The sequence below is a fragment of the Onychomys torridus genome, chromosome 13, assembly GCF_903995425.1.
Source record: "Onychomys torridus chromosome 13, mOncTor1.1, whole genome shotgun sequence".
NCBI classification, from domain to species: Eukaryota; Metazoa; Chordata; class Mammalia; order Rodentia; family Cricetidae; genus Onychomys; species Onychomys torridus.
The window spans coordinates 35,770,651-35,788,251 of record NC_050455.1 but is presented as its reverse complement, the minus strand read 5'-3'; the positions used below and the strand labels follow the sequence as shown (position 1 = coordinate 35,788,251).

The 17,601-nt window shown below is 40.8% G+C and overlaps 1 protein-coding gene across 1 annotated transcript in view; it reads right to left on the bottom strand.

Moving 5' to 3' along the window:
- Lvrn (laeverin) overlaps positions 1 to 17,601 on the bottom strand; it is a 62,193-nt gene that overhangs the window by 27,917 nt on the left and 16,675 nt on the right. Inside the window, exons 4-8 of the mRNA XM_036204991.1 lie at positions 13,155 to 13,281; positions 10,030 to 10,184; positions 8,700 to 8,813; positions 4,069 to 4,212; positions 50 to 115 (exon numbers count right to left, since the gene is read on the bottom strand). Coding sequence (XP_036060884.1) covers positions 50 to 115; positions 4,069 to 4,212; positions 8,700 to 8,813; positions 10,030 to 10,184; positions 13,155 to 13,281 — 606 coding nt within the window. The remainder of the gene's footprint in view (positions 1 to 49; positions 116 to 4,068; positions 4,213 to 8,699; positions 8,814 to 10,029; positions 10,185 to 13,154; positions 13,282 to 17,601) is intronic.

Sequence of the window (17,601 nt, the reverse complement as noted above, 5' to 3'; positions counted from 1 at the left end):
GAAGCCATTTATGTTTGCTGCTAGTCAGGTAACACTCTTAGCAACTCACCTTAAGTGCGTTGATAAACACGTGCTGGTTCAGGAAACTATCAAGCATCCGGGCCATACATGCTCCCTAAGGGGACATACAAAGTCATTCGTGAACTGAACAAAAGTCAGTATTTACACACAGACACATTCCTTTCTTATGAACACTGTTCCATGCTATGCTTCTGATTGCAATTCTGATCGAATTCCCTGTTCAAATTATCCTCAAACATGTAAATAAAATAGCAGATTGTCATTGAGTAGTGAGTAAAGAGTGAGTGAATGTCCTACATATAAAGAGTTGGGGTACACAAAAATGTTTAAATTACGATATTTGCATGTAAGAATAAAATTCTACAAAACAGAAGTTTGGAGCTGGGGAGATGGCTTAGTTGGTGAAGCGCTCACTATGCAATCAGGAGGACCTAAGCTCTACCCTTAGAACCCATGTACAAAAGCTAAGCTTGTGTGTTTGTAATCCTAGAACTAGGGAGACAAAAACAGGGGCATCCCTGGTGCTGGATGACTACCCTGCTTAACCAAATCAGCAAGCCCCAGGCCAGTGAGAGACCTGTGGGAGCCCACAGAGGCTTCCTAATGAGAACTTACTCAGGGCCAGAGAATCTGAGCTTGCTTTGCCCAGCAGGGCTGCATAATGAGATGATTTGACCACAGGCATGTTTACCTGGTGTTTGGGAGGGTCTACACTTGGCTGTATGGTGTGCTTTGATCTTACAAGGGGCAAGTCTTTTGCCTCTCCCCTTGGCATATTATAAAAAGCCCTTTTGACTAAACCTCAAGGCTGTTGGGTATTGATCCGGACCTTCTTGAAGCTATCCTGTGTTTCTGTCTTTCTTCTCATCAACTAGGTCTCTCTTTCTATCTGACATTCCCTCACTTCTCTGTCCTCCACCTAAGAACCCTTCAAAAGATGGGAGCAGGTTGGAGCTGGACTCCCAAAAACTCCCACAGATGGCGCCCTGAACATGGGACTTAGGTACAGAGGATAAAAAGAAGGAACACTGCGGGGCAGGGGGCATGCCTAGTAATTAATTAAAGGAGGTGGTGATATTCTAATCTCCGGGAGTAAAATTGTAAATATGAAGCAGAGTAGTTAAGAGTTACGCTGCAGCCAGTATCTCTCTGTGTTTTTATCTATTTACTAAGTTAGGTTTAAAGTTGTAAAAAAGTTTTGGTGAAGGTGGAGAATATAGGCTTTAGGTGTAGGAATATGGTGATAGTTTAATATAAAGTAATTTAGCATAGAGTAGTTCCCCCTCACCAAAGCATGGACAGGACCTAGCAGCCACTGTGAATTTAGCAGTCCCAGTGGCTTCAGAAGTTCCAGAAGCTGCCAACGACACTGAGAGCCAGCACAAACAGCAGGGTTCTGGATGCCTTCTGCCATGGCTGAGTGGAGGTGAGGAGAATGCAATTAACCAGCAGTAGGGCATGGCTTGAGGTTACCAAGGTGCAACCTTGACAAGCCAAGCAGATACATCACACAGTGAGAGAGGCGAACGGCACGGAGGCTTGGAGTGTAGCAGAGACTTTGGACCCCAGCAGCAAGAGCAGATCTGTCACCTGAAGCCAGAGTCCCTGGAAGCCAGAATCCAGCAAAGACATCTCTGGAGAGGCTAACAAAGAGCAGTGCTGAGCAGCAGAAGCCCTACAAAGAGACTGCTGCCCCAGGCAAAAAAGCAGCATCAGCTGCATGAGCAGAAGCAGCCGGAGGAGCAGCTGAGATATGCTGGAGCCCAGGGAACTATGGAGGTGAGGCAGAGGCAGAACCAGGGCTCTGCAGGAACTGCTGAGACAGATGCAGCCCAAGCTCCCAGTGGCAGAATACAGCGGCGGGGTGGGGGTAGGGGTGGGGGTAGGGGTGGGGGTGGGAGTGAGTGTTAAGGCAGCATTTGGTCTTGCAAGCAAGGCAGCAAATCTGGTAATGGGAGCCAGGGTGCAGCAGCCACAACTGGCCATAGCTAGTTCTCTTCCTGGACCCGGTTATAAGAGGCACAGACAGATGGGGACCATGAAAGCTGAATAGAGCCAGCAGATAGGGCCATGTAGTTTCTGTTGACTGGCAGTGGGCCAGTGCATGGATCCTTTGAGAGACAGCTTTGTGGTTCATGCTGGATGCAAGGAGTGCTTTCTCAGAGAGGATTCTGCACCAGCTCAGCTAGCAGCTTTTGCCCTAGAGCAGTTTTTGCCTAGGGGAAAGCTAACAAAAAGTGCCTCTGTAGCTGAGAGGGAGGCTTCAGAGATGCTTGTTTGAACTGGGTTCCATGCAAGGGGAACTGCAAAAAAGTTTTGGTAATAAGACTCCTCATATTTGAAGCTGTTTGCTTCAGAGTCATTATGACTTGGACTTCTATACATGAACTTCAGGGTAGCTCACAAGCCAGTCACTGATTTCGAACACTCAGAGGAACTTTTAAAACTGGTACCAGAACTGTCTTTTTGAACTTTTCAGACCTAAGAAATGGGATGGACAGGAGTGATTCAATGGCAGTGGTACAATTTTAACTTTACTTATGCATGTAGACTGTATTAACTGTGATGACTTGTGTATGCATGTATTTTTTATTAACTGTTGTGACTCATGAACTGTTTGGTGCAGGAATAGAACTGTTTATGGAACTGTCTTGTGTAAAAAATGGAACTGTTTATGTAGAAATGGAGAAAATTTTTTTTCTACCCAGGCTTAAGATGCAGCCTAAAAGTTATAAAGGAAAGGGGGAATTAATATTCCTCAGTCTCTTTAAAATTAAAAAAATATATTTTCTTGTCCCTTGAGTAGATTAATGTTAGTCTGTGTTAATGTACCCTATGTTTTGTAAAGTTCTATTAAGGGACTGCTCTTGTATGTTTGCGAAAGTTTGTAAAGTGTAAATAGTTCTACTGAGAATTTGCTTTTGGGTTTAAGTTTGTGAGAATTGTAATTGTGTATAGTAATGTTGTGGTGGTATTGTGTTCCCCAAAATATTGTCCACCCTAATAAACTTTTCTGGGGTCAGAGAACAGGACAGCCACAATATTAAACATTGAGGATAGGCAGTGGTAGCACACACCTTTAATCCTAGCATTCCAGAGGCAGAAATCCCTCTGGATCTCTGTGTGTTCAAGGATGCAGCCAAGCATGGTGACACACACCTTTAATCCCAGAAAGCGAGCCTTTAATCCCAGGGAGTGATGGCACAAAGCAGAAAGATATATAAGGCATGAAGACCAGAAACTAGAAGCATTTGGCTGGTTAAGCTTTTAGGCTTTTGAGCAACAGTTCAGCTGACAGTCATTTGGATAAGACTCAGAGGCTTCCAGTATGAGGAAACAGGATCACCTGAGGAACTGGCAAGGTGAGGTAGCTGTGGCTTGTTCTGATCTTCCAGCATTTATCCCAATACCTGGCCCCAGGTTTGCTTTTATTAATAAGATCCTCTAAGATTCATGCAACATAATATTCATACTAGAATTATGATGTTAACCTGTTAATAATGTTAATGGTGATGCTAAGGAGTCTTTAGATTTGATGCAGTTGCATCAGGGGTTTACTGATTTATTTTATGTGATTGCATCAAGAGTTTATTGATTTAAAAAAAGGGTTTGGTGCAGCTAAGACTGCTATAGATGTCTTAGACCCATTCTAGAAGGCCATTCCATCTTTACCATCCTCTACTCCTTTACTAGGAGGCCTAGCAGCCCTAAGGAGAAGGAGTATTGTTATGATTATTCCACGTGACACACACACACACACACACACACACACACACACACACACACACACACAGAAGCCCAGAAAAGTTTGCTTTTAAAGCATCCAGGTATGTAAGTCTGTTTATAATAATAGATATGCCTAATATCTAATATGATATCACTAATAATATTTGCTAAGTGAAGCCTGACTTTATAGCATTTTTCTGACATTGATTAGGCAAAAAGATTAAAGTTACTTTAACCCAAAGTTTTAGCATTTTATAGTCCTTGGAATCCATTCCACACAACTCTGTATGAGAACAGAAGAAAACATGAATGTGTTTTTACCTTGTTGTAAGTATATATGTCGAAGAGTTCATTTATTTCACTTGTTTCTGTGAAATTTTCCACCTCAGTGGACACAGCTCTAGACTCCAGGGCATGATCTTCTCTGAGGACACCATGTAAAACGTTAAAAAAAAAGATCTCATTCTATAAAGGAAAAGATTGAGCCACATTAACTTCTGAGAGTTACAGAAATACAAAATCCAACATTCCGAAGATAGCTTCCAAAACCCACATTGAATGGGGAAAGAATAATAGAAAAATATCTGAATCACAATATGCCCAAGCATTAGAATTCCTTGAGTAACAAAATGATAGGCCATCTTTCTTCCTATTTCTATGTTTTATTTTGATTTTTAAGAAGCTAATTACAGAAGAGTGTGATTCCTAAGAGTCATGTATTTCTCATCAAGATAGGTTCCCAGCACTGTCTCTATGTAGTTCCAATCCACTAAATTATATTGGCAATTGAATCCATGGCTCATTAAAACTGATTGCTGTTTTTCCATGCATAATCACAAAGCAAAAAATCCACTGGACTTATAAATTAACAATGATGCTGGCATAGTAACTTACAACTGGAAAGGAATCTACAGACTAGATACAAGTGTTTGCAATTCATGTATTCTGAGACAGCAGTTCATTACACTGTATTGGGAGCCACAGGACTGTCCAAAACACTGGCACATGGGCACATGGCAAGAACAATTTCTCTATGATGTGAAGCTAGAAAGAAAACTAATTTATAGGCAAAGAGGAATTTGGGATTAAAAAAAAAAAGAACAGAGATTGGGAGAGATGTTGCATGGATGAGTCATTAGCACCCTGGAGAGTGAGTTAGCCCCTGATACCCAGGTAAAGCCTAAAATCCCTATCAATTGGAATTCTGAACTGACTTTTCATGCTGCATGCCACATCAGTATCAGGTAAACATTCCTATTCTTATCTACTTCCATTTGTTAACATTCTGATGAACTCCTTTGTATTTCTCACTTAAGTTTTGGTTGGCAATACCATCAATTAGGCTTATATTAGTTACTTGACTTGTGACTGTGACAAAATATACCATACTACCAAAAGTAAACTAAGGAAGAATGGGTTTATTTGGGCTTATAGTTCAAGAGTTATGGGGGCCCACAGAGGCTCCCTAGTAAGGCTTTACTCAAAGTCAGAAAGTCAGAGCTTGCTTTCTCAGCAAGGCTGCATAATAGCATGATTTGGCCAAAGGCGTGGTTACCAGGTGTTTTGAAGGGTCTACACTTGTTGGCACTTTATACATCAACCTTGAAAAAGGGAGGTCTTTTGCCCTTCCCCTTGCTGATGTATAAAAAGTCTATCATGGATAAACTCAGGGTCACTGGGTATTGACCCAGGGCCCTCCTGAAGCTATCCTGTGTCTCTATCTTTTTCTTTGTCTCCATCTATATTTCTTCCTATTAATTTTCAGTTCCTCACTCCTTCATTCAAGAACCCTTCAACAGGTCAGGGCTCATCCCTGACAGAGAGTTCATTTTATCATGGCTGAGAAGTCATGACAGTAGGAGCTCAAGGCAGCTTGTTACATTTCATGAACTGTCAGGAAGCAGAGAGCAATGGGTCTTAGTGTTCAGTTCACTTTCTCTTTGTAACTCAATCAGTCCATGGTATTGCACATAGTTAAGGTGGACCTTTCCACCTTAAGTAACACACTCTAGATAATCTAATCTAGATAATAATAGTAATGATAATAATAATAGTAATAATATCCTAATATAGATAATAGACACATCCAAAGGCTAATCTTATATATGCTTACCCAGAAGACTGGCTATTAGGTGATTCTAGACCTTTTTGATTTGATAATAAGTAGTAACTACCTCAAGGTTGTTGCCAAAAATCTGCTCTTCTGGAAATGGGAGGCCTATAACATAGAGTAATAGGTCAACAACTTTGTTGTTTGAGATGGTGCCTCGCTGTATAACCCAGGTTGTTTTTTAATTTCAAATCCTCCTGCCTCAGCTTCTTAAATAGCTGAGATGGTACATGTAAGTTACCATTGCTGGTTATGGCTGAAATTTTAATGGAAAATGGATCATCTGGGGATTGTGTTGAAATTATGTTGGTCTGGCTAGTATGCTGTACTCCGGTAACTACAAAATGTAGAATGCTAAAGCTCTCCTATTGCTAATTCAGTAATCATACTCCATGTAGCAAGAATTTAGAAGGCCCTGCACAGGTCTGAGGCTGTTCATTAAGTGTAGGTTTTGTCAGTGTTCTTGAGAGTGTCTCATTTTGATCAACGTGTCGTAGACACAAGGGAGAAATTTCAAAACTCTGTAATTCATGCCCTAAGATAATCACTACCACAGTTTTGGCTTTAATATAATCCTTTCTAATGCTTCTCATGTATGTATTCCCACAGTGGTACTACTTTACTTCCCAACATTTTGAGTTTTTGTTACTTGATCTTCATAACCATTTCCTAAGACAACTGTTATATTACAAATGAACAGAAAGATAAATTGGAAGGAACCAAAGCCAAACTTAGTTTGGTCAAGTCCCAGATGGAGTTCTTCTTTTCCAAGAATAACAGATAAAACGTTTATACAAAGCAGAGTGTTATAATAAATGAATAGGCAGTTGTCAAGACAATGGACCATCGATCATTTTTTTTTTCATACTCTCTTAACAGTTCTTTTACTCATGTAAGTCACCATTTCTATCTCTTACATTCACTTTACCGTCTCAAAAAAGGGGAAACAGCATTGTCCTCACTTAGGTGTTTTAAAGACTGAAATAATTTACAGGTTTTAGCAAAATGCCCAGCAAGTAAAGCCTGCTCCATAGGAGTTAACCACGTTAGGCTATGTATCGCCATCATTTATTGTTCTTAGAACAAATAAAGCCTGCGATGCCCTGTCTGCACAGGAGTGTGTATTTAACGACAGGTGTCCACATGTAAGTGACCGATGCTCAGGAGCCCTGTTCGATGACTACATGAAACTCCGCTTAGCTCACTTGTCAACTGAGCATCTCAGATTATGGTGGTGAGAAAGGCCGGAGGAGGATGCAGGGGTCCTGCTCGGCGGTGGAGTCCTTGACTGACATGCATGAGACCCAGGGTTAGGGTCAGCACCATGCTTACACACAAGAAAGTGGCTGTCTGGTCCATCAACTAGCCTGCTACTTTTCTGAACTAGGCAGGAGAAGAAAGACAGAGAAGTCACTGGGTAACAAATACCAGAACGGGAGATAGAAAGTCCTCGAGACCCTGGGTCTTGAAGAGGTGGTGAATGGCAAATCCAGCAGTCTCCATCATCATTATCTTGGCCATCAGACTAGCACTAGACAACTTTGTTTCAAAGCCAACTCTGTCCCAGATAGGAAACGATCTCGGGTAAATCACTAAAGCTTTTAACTCTTCGTTCTCCAGATCTAGAGAACGATGTTCAGACTCCCTTCCGGGACAACAGGCCCTGTGCTCAATGCAGGGAAGGGAGGAGGAGACACTGCAGAGTGACAGGCCAGGAAGGGAGGATGATCTAGGTAATCTGGAGAAAGCAGAGGGGGTGGTGTGGGACTGGGGCGTTAAGTGGGTGTTCTATCTCAGCACTTCCCACATACCGTGGGTTCACATCACGGAAAAAAAAAAAATTCCTGATTTCCAAGTGGATTTAATGATATGGTGGATAGAAGTGTCCAGGATGGTATATGGAGTGAAGACACATTAGAAATTTTTTTTTTAATTATTCTGTTGTGCACGATGTACATGGGAGTGCACAGAATTGGGTCTTTCCTTCCACCTTTACATAGGTTCCGAGAATCAAAACTAGGTTGCCAGACTTGCAAAACAATTGGCTTTACCTACTGAGCCACCCCACCGTACCAGCCTTAGAACTCTCTGAGAGCTGATGGGATGGTTCAGCAGGAAAGGACACTTGACCCCAAGCCTAACAGCCAGAGTTTGATGCCTCACGCCCCCGTGTTGGACAGAGAGAATGGACTTGGACTAGTTGTCCTCTGAGGTCCTCACATATGCTGTGGCATAGGCAGCCTGCCGCACACAGTAATAAGTGGATAAACATTACATTGTTTTCTTCTGTTTTATGAGACAGGGGTTCTTTGTCTAGCCCTGGCTGTCCTGGAACTAGCTCTGTAGACCAGGCTGGCCTCGAACTCACAGAGAGATCCACCTGCCTCTGCCTCCCGAGTGCTGGGATTAAAGGTGTGCGTCACCACCACCTGGCTAAACATCAAAAATTTTAAGCCAAAAGAAGTCTTAGTATAAGTGTCACTTAAACAGAATTAATAAGTAAAAAGCTTATAAGAAAAAAAAACATAAAAGGCAACATGACTCACCTTTGATAAGAGTTTTAGTAACTTAATAGTTACTGGATTTGTCTGTGTTTTACAGACTGTGATAAAATTATTTTTTATTTTTTTATTTTTTTATTTTATTTTATTTTTTGGTTTTTCAAGACAATGTTTCTCTGTAGCTTTGGAGCCTGTCCTGGACTAGCTCTGTAAACCAGGCTGACCTCGAACTCATAGAGATCCACCTGCCTCTGCCTCCCGAGTGTTGGGATTAAAGGCATGCGCCACCACCACCCGACCACATTATTTTTATAATGGGGGTAAACATTTAAATTACTTACCCTTGGAAGCTTAGGATAAAAGTAGTTAATTATTCCAAGTTCGAAATAAGATGCAAAGCCCTCGTTGAGCCAAATATTGCTCCACCAACTCATGGTCACCAGGTTCCCGAACCACTTTTGCAGATGTGAAAGAGAAGAAGGTATTTCTGAAATTTAAGCTCTCTTTACTGCGAATATACACTAAGGAGGTATGATACCAAAAAGACAATACATGCCATTTGTCCTCAGTAACAGAGCCTGAAAACAGGACTCCCAAACATGCCTTGATGTTTTCACACGAGGAGATATCAGCCATGCATCTCTCAGAAATGACTGCATCAGTTCTGGTCACTGGAAGCAGTCTTTGCTTTCAAATGATATGTAAGCACTAGGCTGGCTGGCTGAATACTGGCTAGCTAGTTGGTTTTGCCCACAAGTTGTGTTTAGTTCAATGAAGCTGAAGTCCTGGGCTCTCACTTACCCCTGCTATTCTTGCACCTTATAGTGTAACTAGGACCTCGCTATAAGTAGATACTATTTAGATTGTGATTTGTGTTTCAGATTGTGATTTGATCCATACCTCATACGAATCACTCAAGCACGTGTATACTCTGTATTGTGTTACAGCTGTTGTTATTTTTTCTACTCAAGCCTAACAGGGCAGAAAAAAGTATAGATGTCTTTGGAAAGAAAAATGGAACTCCCCAAACCCTGGTATCTAACCAAATTCTTACAGCATTTGTTAACAGCTTATGTTTCTTTTTAAAAATGTCACTTGGGTGACAATAAGAAATGACACTTGGGACAACTGACCAAAATTCATGGCTGTGTGTGAACTGTGTAACCAGGGTGTTATTTGGTCTTTTCTAAAACTTGTGGAGTCACACAAGTAAGAAGATGCCACTGTCAAACATACGGTTGTTTCTTGCTTGACACATTTGTGTTCATGGAATAGAGACTAGAATGTAGGTGTGAGACTCTCTATCAGGTCAAATGCCAGACTTTTAAGATCCCAATATGAAGCACACAGAACTGATGATGTGCCTCTTGGTGACACCCTCTGTGGATGCAGCTTGAGCCCTCATATGCTCCTCGCCAACACTGGCTGCCTCCTCTGAACCTCTTCCCAGAATCAAATTAAACAGGTTCACGATACCCCAATGGGTCAGATTCAGCTTGACTGACAGCCCACAGACCCTTCTTTGTTTTCTTCACAGTTATACATTTCAAGTAGTACTCCCTGCTGCCCCAAATTGGGTATGTGGCTGGTATTTCTTGGTTTTGCTGCTTTGAGACAAAACAGCTAGAAAATATCTCCCTGTGAAATAAGAAAGAACATTTCACCATATACCTGGTGCCCAACCTCATGGGAGATGACGGCCAAGATCATAGCCCTTTTCTCGGTCAGTTCATCTTCTGGTTCCAGCAACAAGGATACTTCATCAAATATCAACAGTCCCCAATTTTCCATTGCACGATTGTCAAAATTAGGCAAGGCAATTATATCTAAGTGGATGTAAGTAAGGAAAAAAATCAAATCATCTTTTCTAACAAAATGTTGTTTAGCTATAAATTATGTCCAAATAAAGCCATAAGGTTACAGAAAAATAAAGACCAGAGGAAATTGTAACCTTAGTAAAGAGAAGGTTGTTTTTAAAAAACCTAACACTGAAGACAGAAAACAGAAAATAAGTTATCACAGCTATATGAAAATCACATAAAGAGCAAATACTTATGTTAAGAGACTCATACTCCAAATCTAGAAAGATCTTGAAACTCAATAATAAGAAGACAAGATGGGCTAAATCCCAGTCCTTTCCCAGCCCCATAAGTCAACGTGCCTCAGAACATGCATCAGACTTAGTGACATTGCCCATCTCTCTAAACTCCTCTCCCTACAACCTTCATCCCATCCCAAACATACACTTCCCTTGCAAAAGACTATGCTCCCCTGCCCACTCAATTCCTTTTGTTGACCCTAGATTTCCTCTGCTAACTAATCCTGTTTGCTATGCCAGGAAACCCTCTACTCAAAGGGAGAATGTGATCAGCACTTGGGGGTCTGGCCCTGATAGCTAAAAGAAATCATTTGTTATAGATACTGGTTGACTACTTTTAAAATTTCCTGAAATTGCATCTTTTTACATGCATGCACATGTGTCTGTGTGCATGTCTATGTAATTGCATGCATACATGTGTGTGAATGTGTATGTGAATGTGAGTTAACAAGTAGGAAAGATGAATTATCCAGTTAAGTAAAAGACATTTCAGAATGCACAAATTGTATGTGAAGAGACTGGAGGACCCAGGAGAGTGTAGAAACTGTGCAAGGATACCAATTGTAGTTGGGAATTGCCCAACTCCTGGAATAGGTTGATACGCCATTGTAAAGACATGGTTGGGGTTCAAACTCCATCCTTGTGATAATGGGAAGCTGCAGAGAGATATTAAAGAGGACTTTAACATGACCAGTTATTTCTTGTAGAATATTCCTTTACACTGTGTGAATATATGTCACTGTGGATGGTTTAACAAAGAAGCTGACTGGTCAATAGCCGGACAGGTAGAGGTTAGGTGGAACTGGAAGACAAAGAGAGGAGGAGGAATCATCTTGGGAGTCATAAGGAGATGCAGAGGAAAGAGGAGATGAATTTGCCTTACTGAGAAAAGGTACCAAGCCATGTGGCAGAGGACAGATAAGAAATATGGCTCAATTTAAAATGTAAGTGTTAGCTAGTAATAAGCCTGAGCTATTGGCTGAGAATTTATAATTACTAATAAGTCTCCATGTGGTTATTTGGGAACTGGTTGGGGGTGGGGAGAAAAGTCTGCCTACAATTTCTCTGCAAAGATTCTGGCTTCACATTGGAAGACAGGCCATCACACAAAAAGACTTGTCTGCTAGAAATGATGGTGATGTATACTAGCTGTGATGGTATTGTGTTCCCTGAAATATTGTGTGTCCCCCGAAATAAACTTATCTGGGGTCAGAGAGCAGGATGGCCACAATATTAAACATGAGGATAGGCAGTGGTAGTACACGCCTTTAATCCTAGCATTTCAGAGACAGAAATACCTCTGGATCTCTGAGTTCAAGGCCACATTAGAAACAGCCAGGCATGGTGACACATGCCTTTAATCCCAGAAATCCAGCCTTTAATCCCAGGGAGTGATGCAGAAAGTAGAAAGATATATAAGACATGAAAACCAGACACCAGAGCTAGTTAAGCATTTGTCTGGTTAAGCTTTTAGGCTTTGGAGCAGCACAGTTCAGCTGAGAGCCATTGGGATGAGGACACAGAAGTTTACAGTCTGAGGAAACAAGACCAGCTAAGGAACTGGTGAGGTGAGGTAGCTGTGGCTTGTTCTGCTTTTCTGATCTTCCAGCATTCACCCCAATAACTGGCCTCAGGTTTGTTCTTATTACTAAGACCTGTTAAGATTCCTGCTACACTAGCAGCAAGTAGAGTAGGAAGGCAGTAAGCAGCTTGGGGGAAAAAATAAAGTGTCTCACTGAACAGACAGGATGCCATGCAAGAATAAGGGTTTCTCTGGAGTCTTACTTAATGAGCATTGTTTTGCTTTGTTTTGCTGGCAAGGACTAGCTACCTTGACCTCTTCTAGCACAGAAGAACTTGGTTTGCAAGCTCAGATGCCTGCTGTCGCCAGTTCGTTATGTGACATGCAAGCTGGAGTTTTTGACCAGGCTCAAGCCGCTCCTCACCCCTTCACCCTTTATTCCCCCTAAACTAAAATGCTTGAGCAGCAGAGTCTCTGCAGAGCCTCACATCCCAAATATTTTCTCCCCACCCTCTCTTGCCATCTGCCTGTGTAGGCAGAGCATCATGTTCCCAAGACTTCAGAAACATAAAGGAACAAAATAAATTTACACAACACACACGGTTTAGACAGAGGGGAAAAAACATATTGAGCAACTTTCTAAGCTGAGCGGCTCAAAAAACTTTACAGGCATACCATGCAGATCTATGAAAGATAAAATATTTACACAAATCCTCGAGGATCATATTATAGTCACACATGATTCTAATTTTTATGATGAAATCTATAGATAACAGCAAGCACTAAGCCATGAGTCATAGCTAAAGAATATCTAAAATCTTGCAAGTTCACTAGCTGAAAGAATCCAGATCCCAGCACTGCACAGTGCTATATGTAAGTATAAGAGAGTTTTAAAAGCCCCATCTAGAGAAGGAGTCACCAGACACCCACCAGGGAGCTGAAATAAAAATGATCTTGACCCACTAGACACATAGAACCAGACAGAGAAATCACAGTCAGATCTCTGTGTGTTTTGGAAGATATCAAATGCCATGGTAAATGGTCATGAGGCTAACTCCAAGATAAAAGCTAAATGGCTGCAATACACACTTGAAGGTTCATTGACATATCATGTGATCTTGAATCAGGGCCTGCAGAACAGAAATGTTGCACACTGAAATTTATTAAATGTTTCACCTGTTTTTGGAAGTGGATAACTGATATTAAACAAATCCTCCAGAAATGAAAAGATGGGACCTGTGATGTTCACAGCAAAGTCTACATTTCCATCTGCAATGTCATCTTTCCGGGCCCAGACACGTATCTAAATTAGAACAATTAAACAATAATTAGGTAGAGAGATATTAGTCCTTGAAAACTGTTACCTTGCCCATTTCAGCTCCCTGCTACTGTGGAACTGAATGAAGTCTTATCACTTCAAAAGAAGCGGTATGCCTGTGGTGGTTTGAAAATGGTCTCCACAGCCTCCTATATTTGAATACTTGCTCCCTCGTTGGTAGAACTGTTTAGGAAGGATTAGGAGGTGTGCCTTGTTGAGGTGTGTCACTGTGGGGTGGACTTCGATGTGTCAACCGACTTGCAGCATGCCCAGTATTCTCTCTGCCTCCTGTGTATGGATCAAGATGTGAACCTCCAGCTGTTCTATTGGTTATGGGGTTTTGTCGCAGTAAAAGAAAAGCCACTAGGACAGTGCTTATAATATTTAAGCTCATATACGTGTGGTGAAAATCCCAGAAGGCAAAGAACTTACAGCGATCCCCCAGAGGCGTGTTACATTAACTTCTACTTCAAAAACCTATAATTGCTGGTCAAACTGGAAGCTGCATGTGGAAGAATGAAAATAGGCCCCTATCCATCACTCTGCACAAAACTCAGTTCCAAATGGATTAAAGAGATCAACATGAGACCAGACACCATGACTCTGATTGAAAAGAAAGTAAAGAATAGGCTTGAACTTATTGGCACAGGAAGAGATTTCTGAACAGAACACTGACAGCACAGACATGGAGACCAATACTTAATAAATAGGACCTCATGAAGCGCAAGAGCTTCTGATTAGAAAAGGACATAATCATTCCTTTTGAACAAAGCATCAGCATACATAGTAGGCAAGATATTTTCCAGTTATACATCTAACATAGAGTTAGTATCTACAATATGCAAAGAACTGAGAAAAGTGAGCATCAAGAAAACAAAGACCCCAATTTTAAAATGGAGTATAGAATAAAAAAGTTCTCAAAAGATGAAACACATTTTATCTGAGAAATATTTTTTTAATGTTTAATATCTTTAGTCCCAGGAAAATTCAAATTAAAACTACTTTGAGATTTCATCTTACCCCAGTCAGAATGAACAAGATCAGTAAGACAAATGACAGCACATGATGATGAGGATGTGGGGGAAGGGAATTACTTCATTGCTGGTGGGAGTGCAAACCTGTAAATCACTATGGAAATCAGTGTAATGTTTCCTCAAAAAGACAAAACTAGATCTACAAGATCCAGCTATACCGTTCTTGACACTATATTAAAAGGACTCTATCTATATCTTACTTCCAAGATACTTGCTCATACATGTTCATAAAGGCAGAAGTTGGAATTAGCATATATGTCCACCAACTGATAATTAGATATTGAAAATGTAATACATTTACACAATGAAATATTATTCAACTGTTAAGAAATTTGCAGGTAAATGGGTAGAGCTAGAGTCTACCATCCTAAGTAAGGTAACTCAGACCCCAAAAGACAAATGTTGCCCAGTTTTTCTTACATGTGGGTGTTAGCTTTTAAAATTCAGACGTGTGTTTTATTCAGAATATTCACAGAGATTAGGTAGCTGGTAGGTGACCAGGGAGTGGAGGGGATTGCCAAAGAAGGGGAAATAGAATCTAGTGTTATAAACAGATAAAGAAGAAACTAGAATAGGACGACTAAATGGAAAGGGTACTGGGAGAACAGGGCAAAGGAGAGATATGTGGAGGGACAACTCAGAGTAAAGGCCTTTTGAAAGACCTCCAGGAATCAGCTACATCTCTCTGAGTTGTTAGTCAAGGGGGTCCCATAGATTACCCTCAAACATTACATGCTATTGCCAACTGTATTGGTTACCCTCCACAACCTGACAGTAAGACTTTATTGCTCAAGACAATGCATGCTTATGTCAATGAACATAAAGAGTTCGAGCTAATGCCCAACTAGAGGTTTCACCCCTATTGACTAATATTCACAGTTATGGAAGTTGCTGTACAGACTAGACTATCAGAGGAGAAAAGTAATCATCAGTATCACCTGTTATGAATGCAGTGAGCTACAATAATGCAACAGTGGTATAAATGTTATGGAAGTAACCAACCACCCAGGTTGGCTTTAACATCTGCTCCACTTCAGGAACCCATACCTGTCACTGTTGATGGAACCCAGGACTAGATAAGTCATGGACCCTATGGGAAAACCTCCTACTATTATTCTGCTGAAGGACCACAGGACTAAAACAACTGCTAACACATATTGCTATGCCCATTGATCAATGTATTTTTGAGCTCTTATAAGAGAAGTTTCTTCTTACAGTAGATGGTAATTATCACAGAGACAGACAACCAGATAACATGCAGATAGTGAGAGACCTTAGAGTAATCAACCTTGAGTGGTGTCTACATCACACTCTTCCATTAAAGGCTTAGGGCTCCATGTGGAAATGGGGTAGGGTGGGGGACATACATGCACTCACAGAGACTGTGACAAACCCACACAGGTGCAAGCCAGACAAACTCCCAGCACAAAGTCCCACCCCTAAACAAGAAGCTAATTTCAACTGATACCTGCCGGGAGAGGGAAAGTCAGTTTTCACAACAGTGAGCATAGGAATATTAATCACACTCTAGGGCAGGTCTCATGCTCAAGAATCAATACAAATGGGATTCCACATTTTTATGTGAGCTTTTGTTGTGGTTTGGTGGGGTTTTTGTTTTTGTTTTTGTTTGTTTGTTTGTTTTTGCCTTTTTGGTTTTCGTCTTGTTTTGTTGCCATGGTTGGTTGGTTGGTTGGTTGGTTTGAGAGAGAGAGAAGGAACATGATGTTTGGGTAGACAGGGAGGTGGGAAGGATCTAAAAAGAGTTGGGAGGGGAGAAAAAAATATAGTCAAAATATATTATATGAAAAGAACTTAAACAATAGAAGATAATAAAAATAAATCTTAAAAAATGTGTTAATTCTGTAATTGCAGAATAATCCTTGTAGATTCCTCATGAAAGAATACCTCAATTCCTTTCTTCCCTTCTCAGATCATTCCAGCGATCCAAAACAGAACTGCGTTGTTAAGAGTAATGGTGTATTATAAAACCAAATTTAAACCTTGCAAAATTAGAATGGTTTAATAATGAAATAATTATTAGTCCTATTGCATTTTCAAAACTGAAAATCAGACTAAGTCCCCGTATTTTAAAAAGCCCTTGGAAAGTCTTATGATTTTAAACCTGTTGAAGCTAGTGAGTTATAGATTCCACTCTTTCGTAATGATGTTTCCATGTTTGCTGGTAAAAGGCACCTCTGCCACTTAGTATTCTTTTCATATAAACATGCTGTTGTTTGGTACCTGAGAATGAATCTGTGTGGCTTTTGTCTCAACCTGCAGGGCTATAGTCATGCAGAATCACCTTATGCTGTATAACACTTTTCTCTGTAAGTAATTTTTAATAGAATTGGGAATTGTCAGTGCTGATGCCAATGACGACATATGAAAATGAAAGTCTTTAGGACTAAAGTTAGAGGCATGGGAATTACCAAGTGTGTCCTTACGTGAGTTCTGTTAACTTTAAAAAAAAAAAAATTCTCTCTGCAGAACCTTATCCCAAAAGGCTAAGAAAAATGAAAAACAGCATAACACAGGCGCATGCTTTCCAGGAACAGATTCATCTCTCTATGCTTTTATTTCTCTGGAAAGTTTGCCTTGACTTATGTGAATTTTTTTAATTATGTGAGAGTTTGGGAATGTTCCTTGTTCACAAAATGCAACCACCTGTTTTTTAGACTCCAGCCTGGACTCCCTCACTGATTTCTTTCTCCTGTGTGCTACAGAGGCCTCATATAGTCTAGAAAGATGCCTTCAGGCCTTGGATCTGCTTTTCCACTAAATTTATGGCTTCTGAGACCAAAGTTGGGAAGCCCACTAGTCTTTGAAAAACCATTCTGCAGATGGAGATAGTGAATGAAGCCTGTGTTTCAGCTGTAGTCTTTAGTAATGTAATCATCAATGAATACTTACTCATCAATTTTTAGTTTATGAACCCCTCCCACAAATGACCATTCTGCACACCCAAAGCAAGACAAATGATGGAAATTTCATATTGGATTGGGAGGGTGTGTAGCCCTTAGGAGGAAGCAAGAAACCCAGGCCAATAAGGGCCATTTTAGATGTAGCTGTGAAGTTCCTTCAAAAATCACACCTGCCCCACCTGTGAGTTCTGATGGCCCTACCGGACATGGCAGATCTAGACATCAGAGAGTATTGTTTTACAAATCCCCAGGCTTCCCAAGTCTACCAAGTTAGCCATTTCCACCCCTACAGTGTGTTCTCTGTTTATCCTCATGCTTTACATAACCACCCTCTCTTACTGAATGCGTAA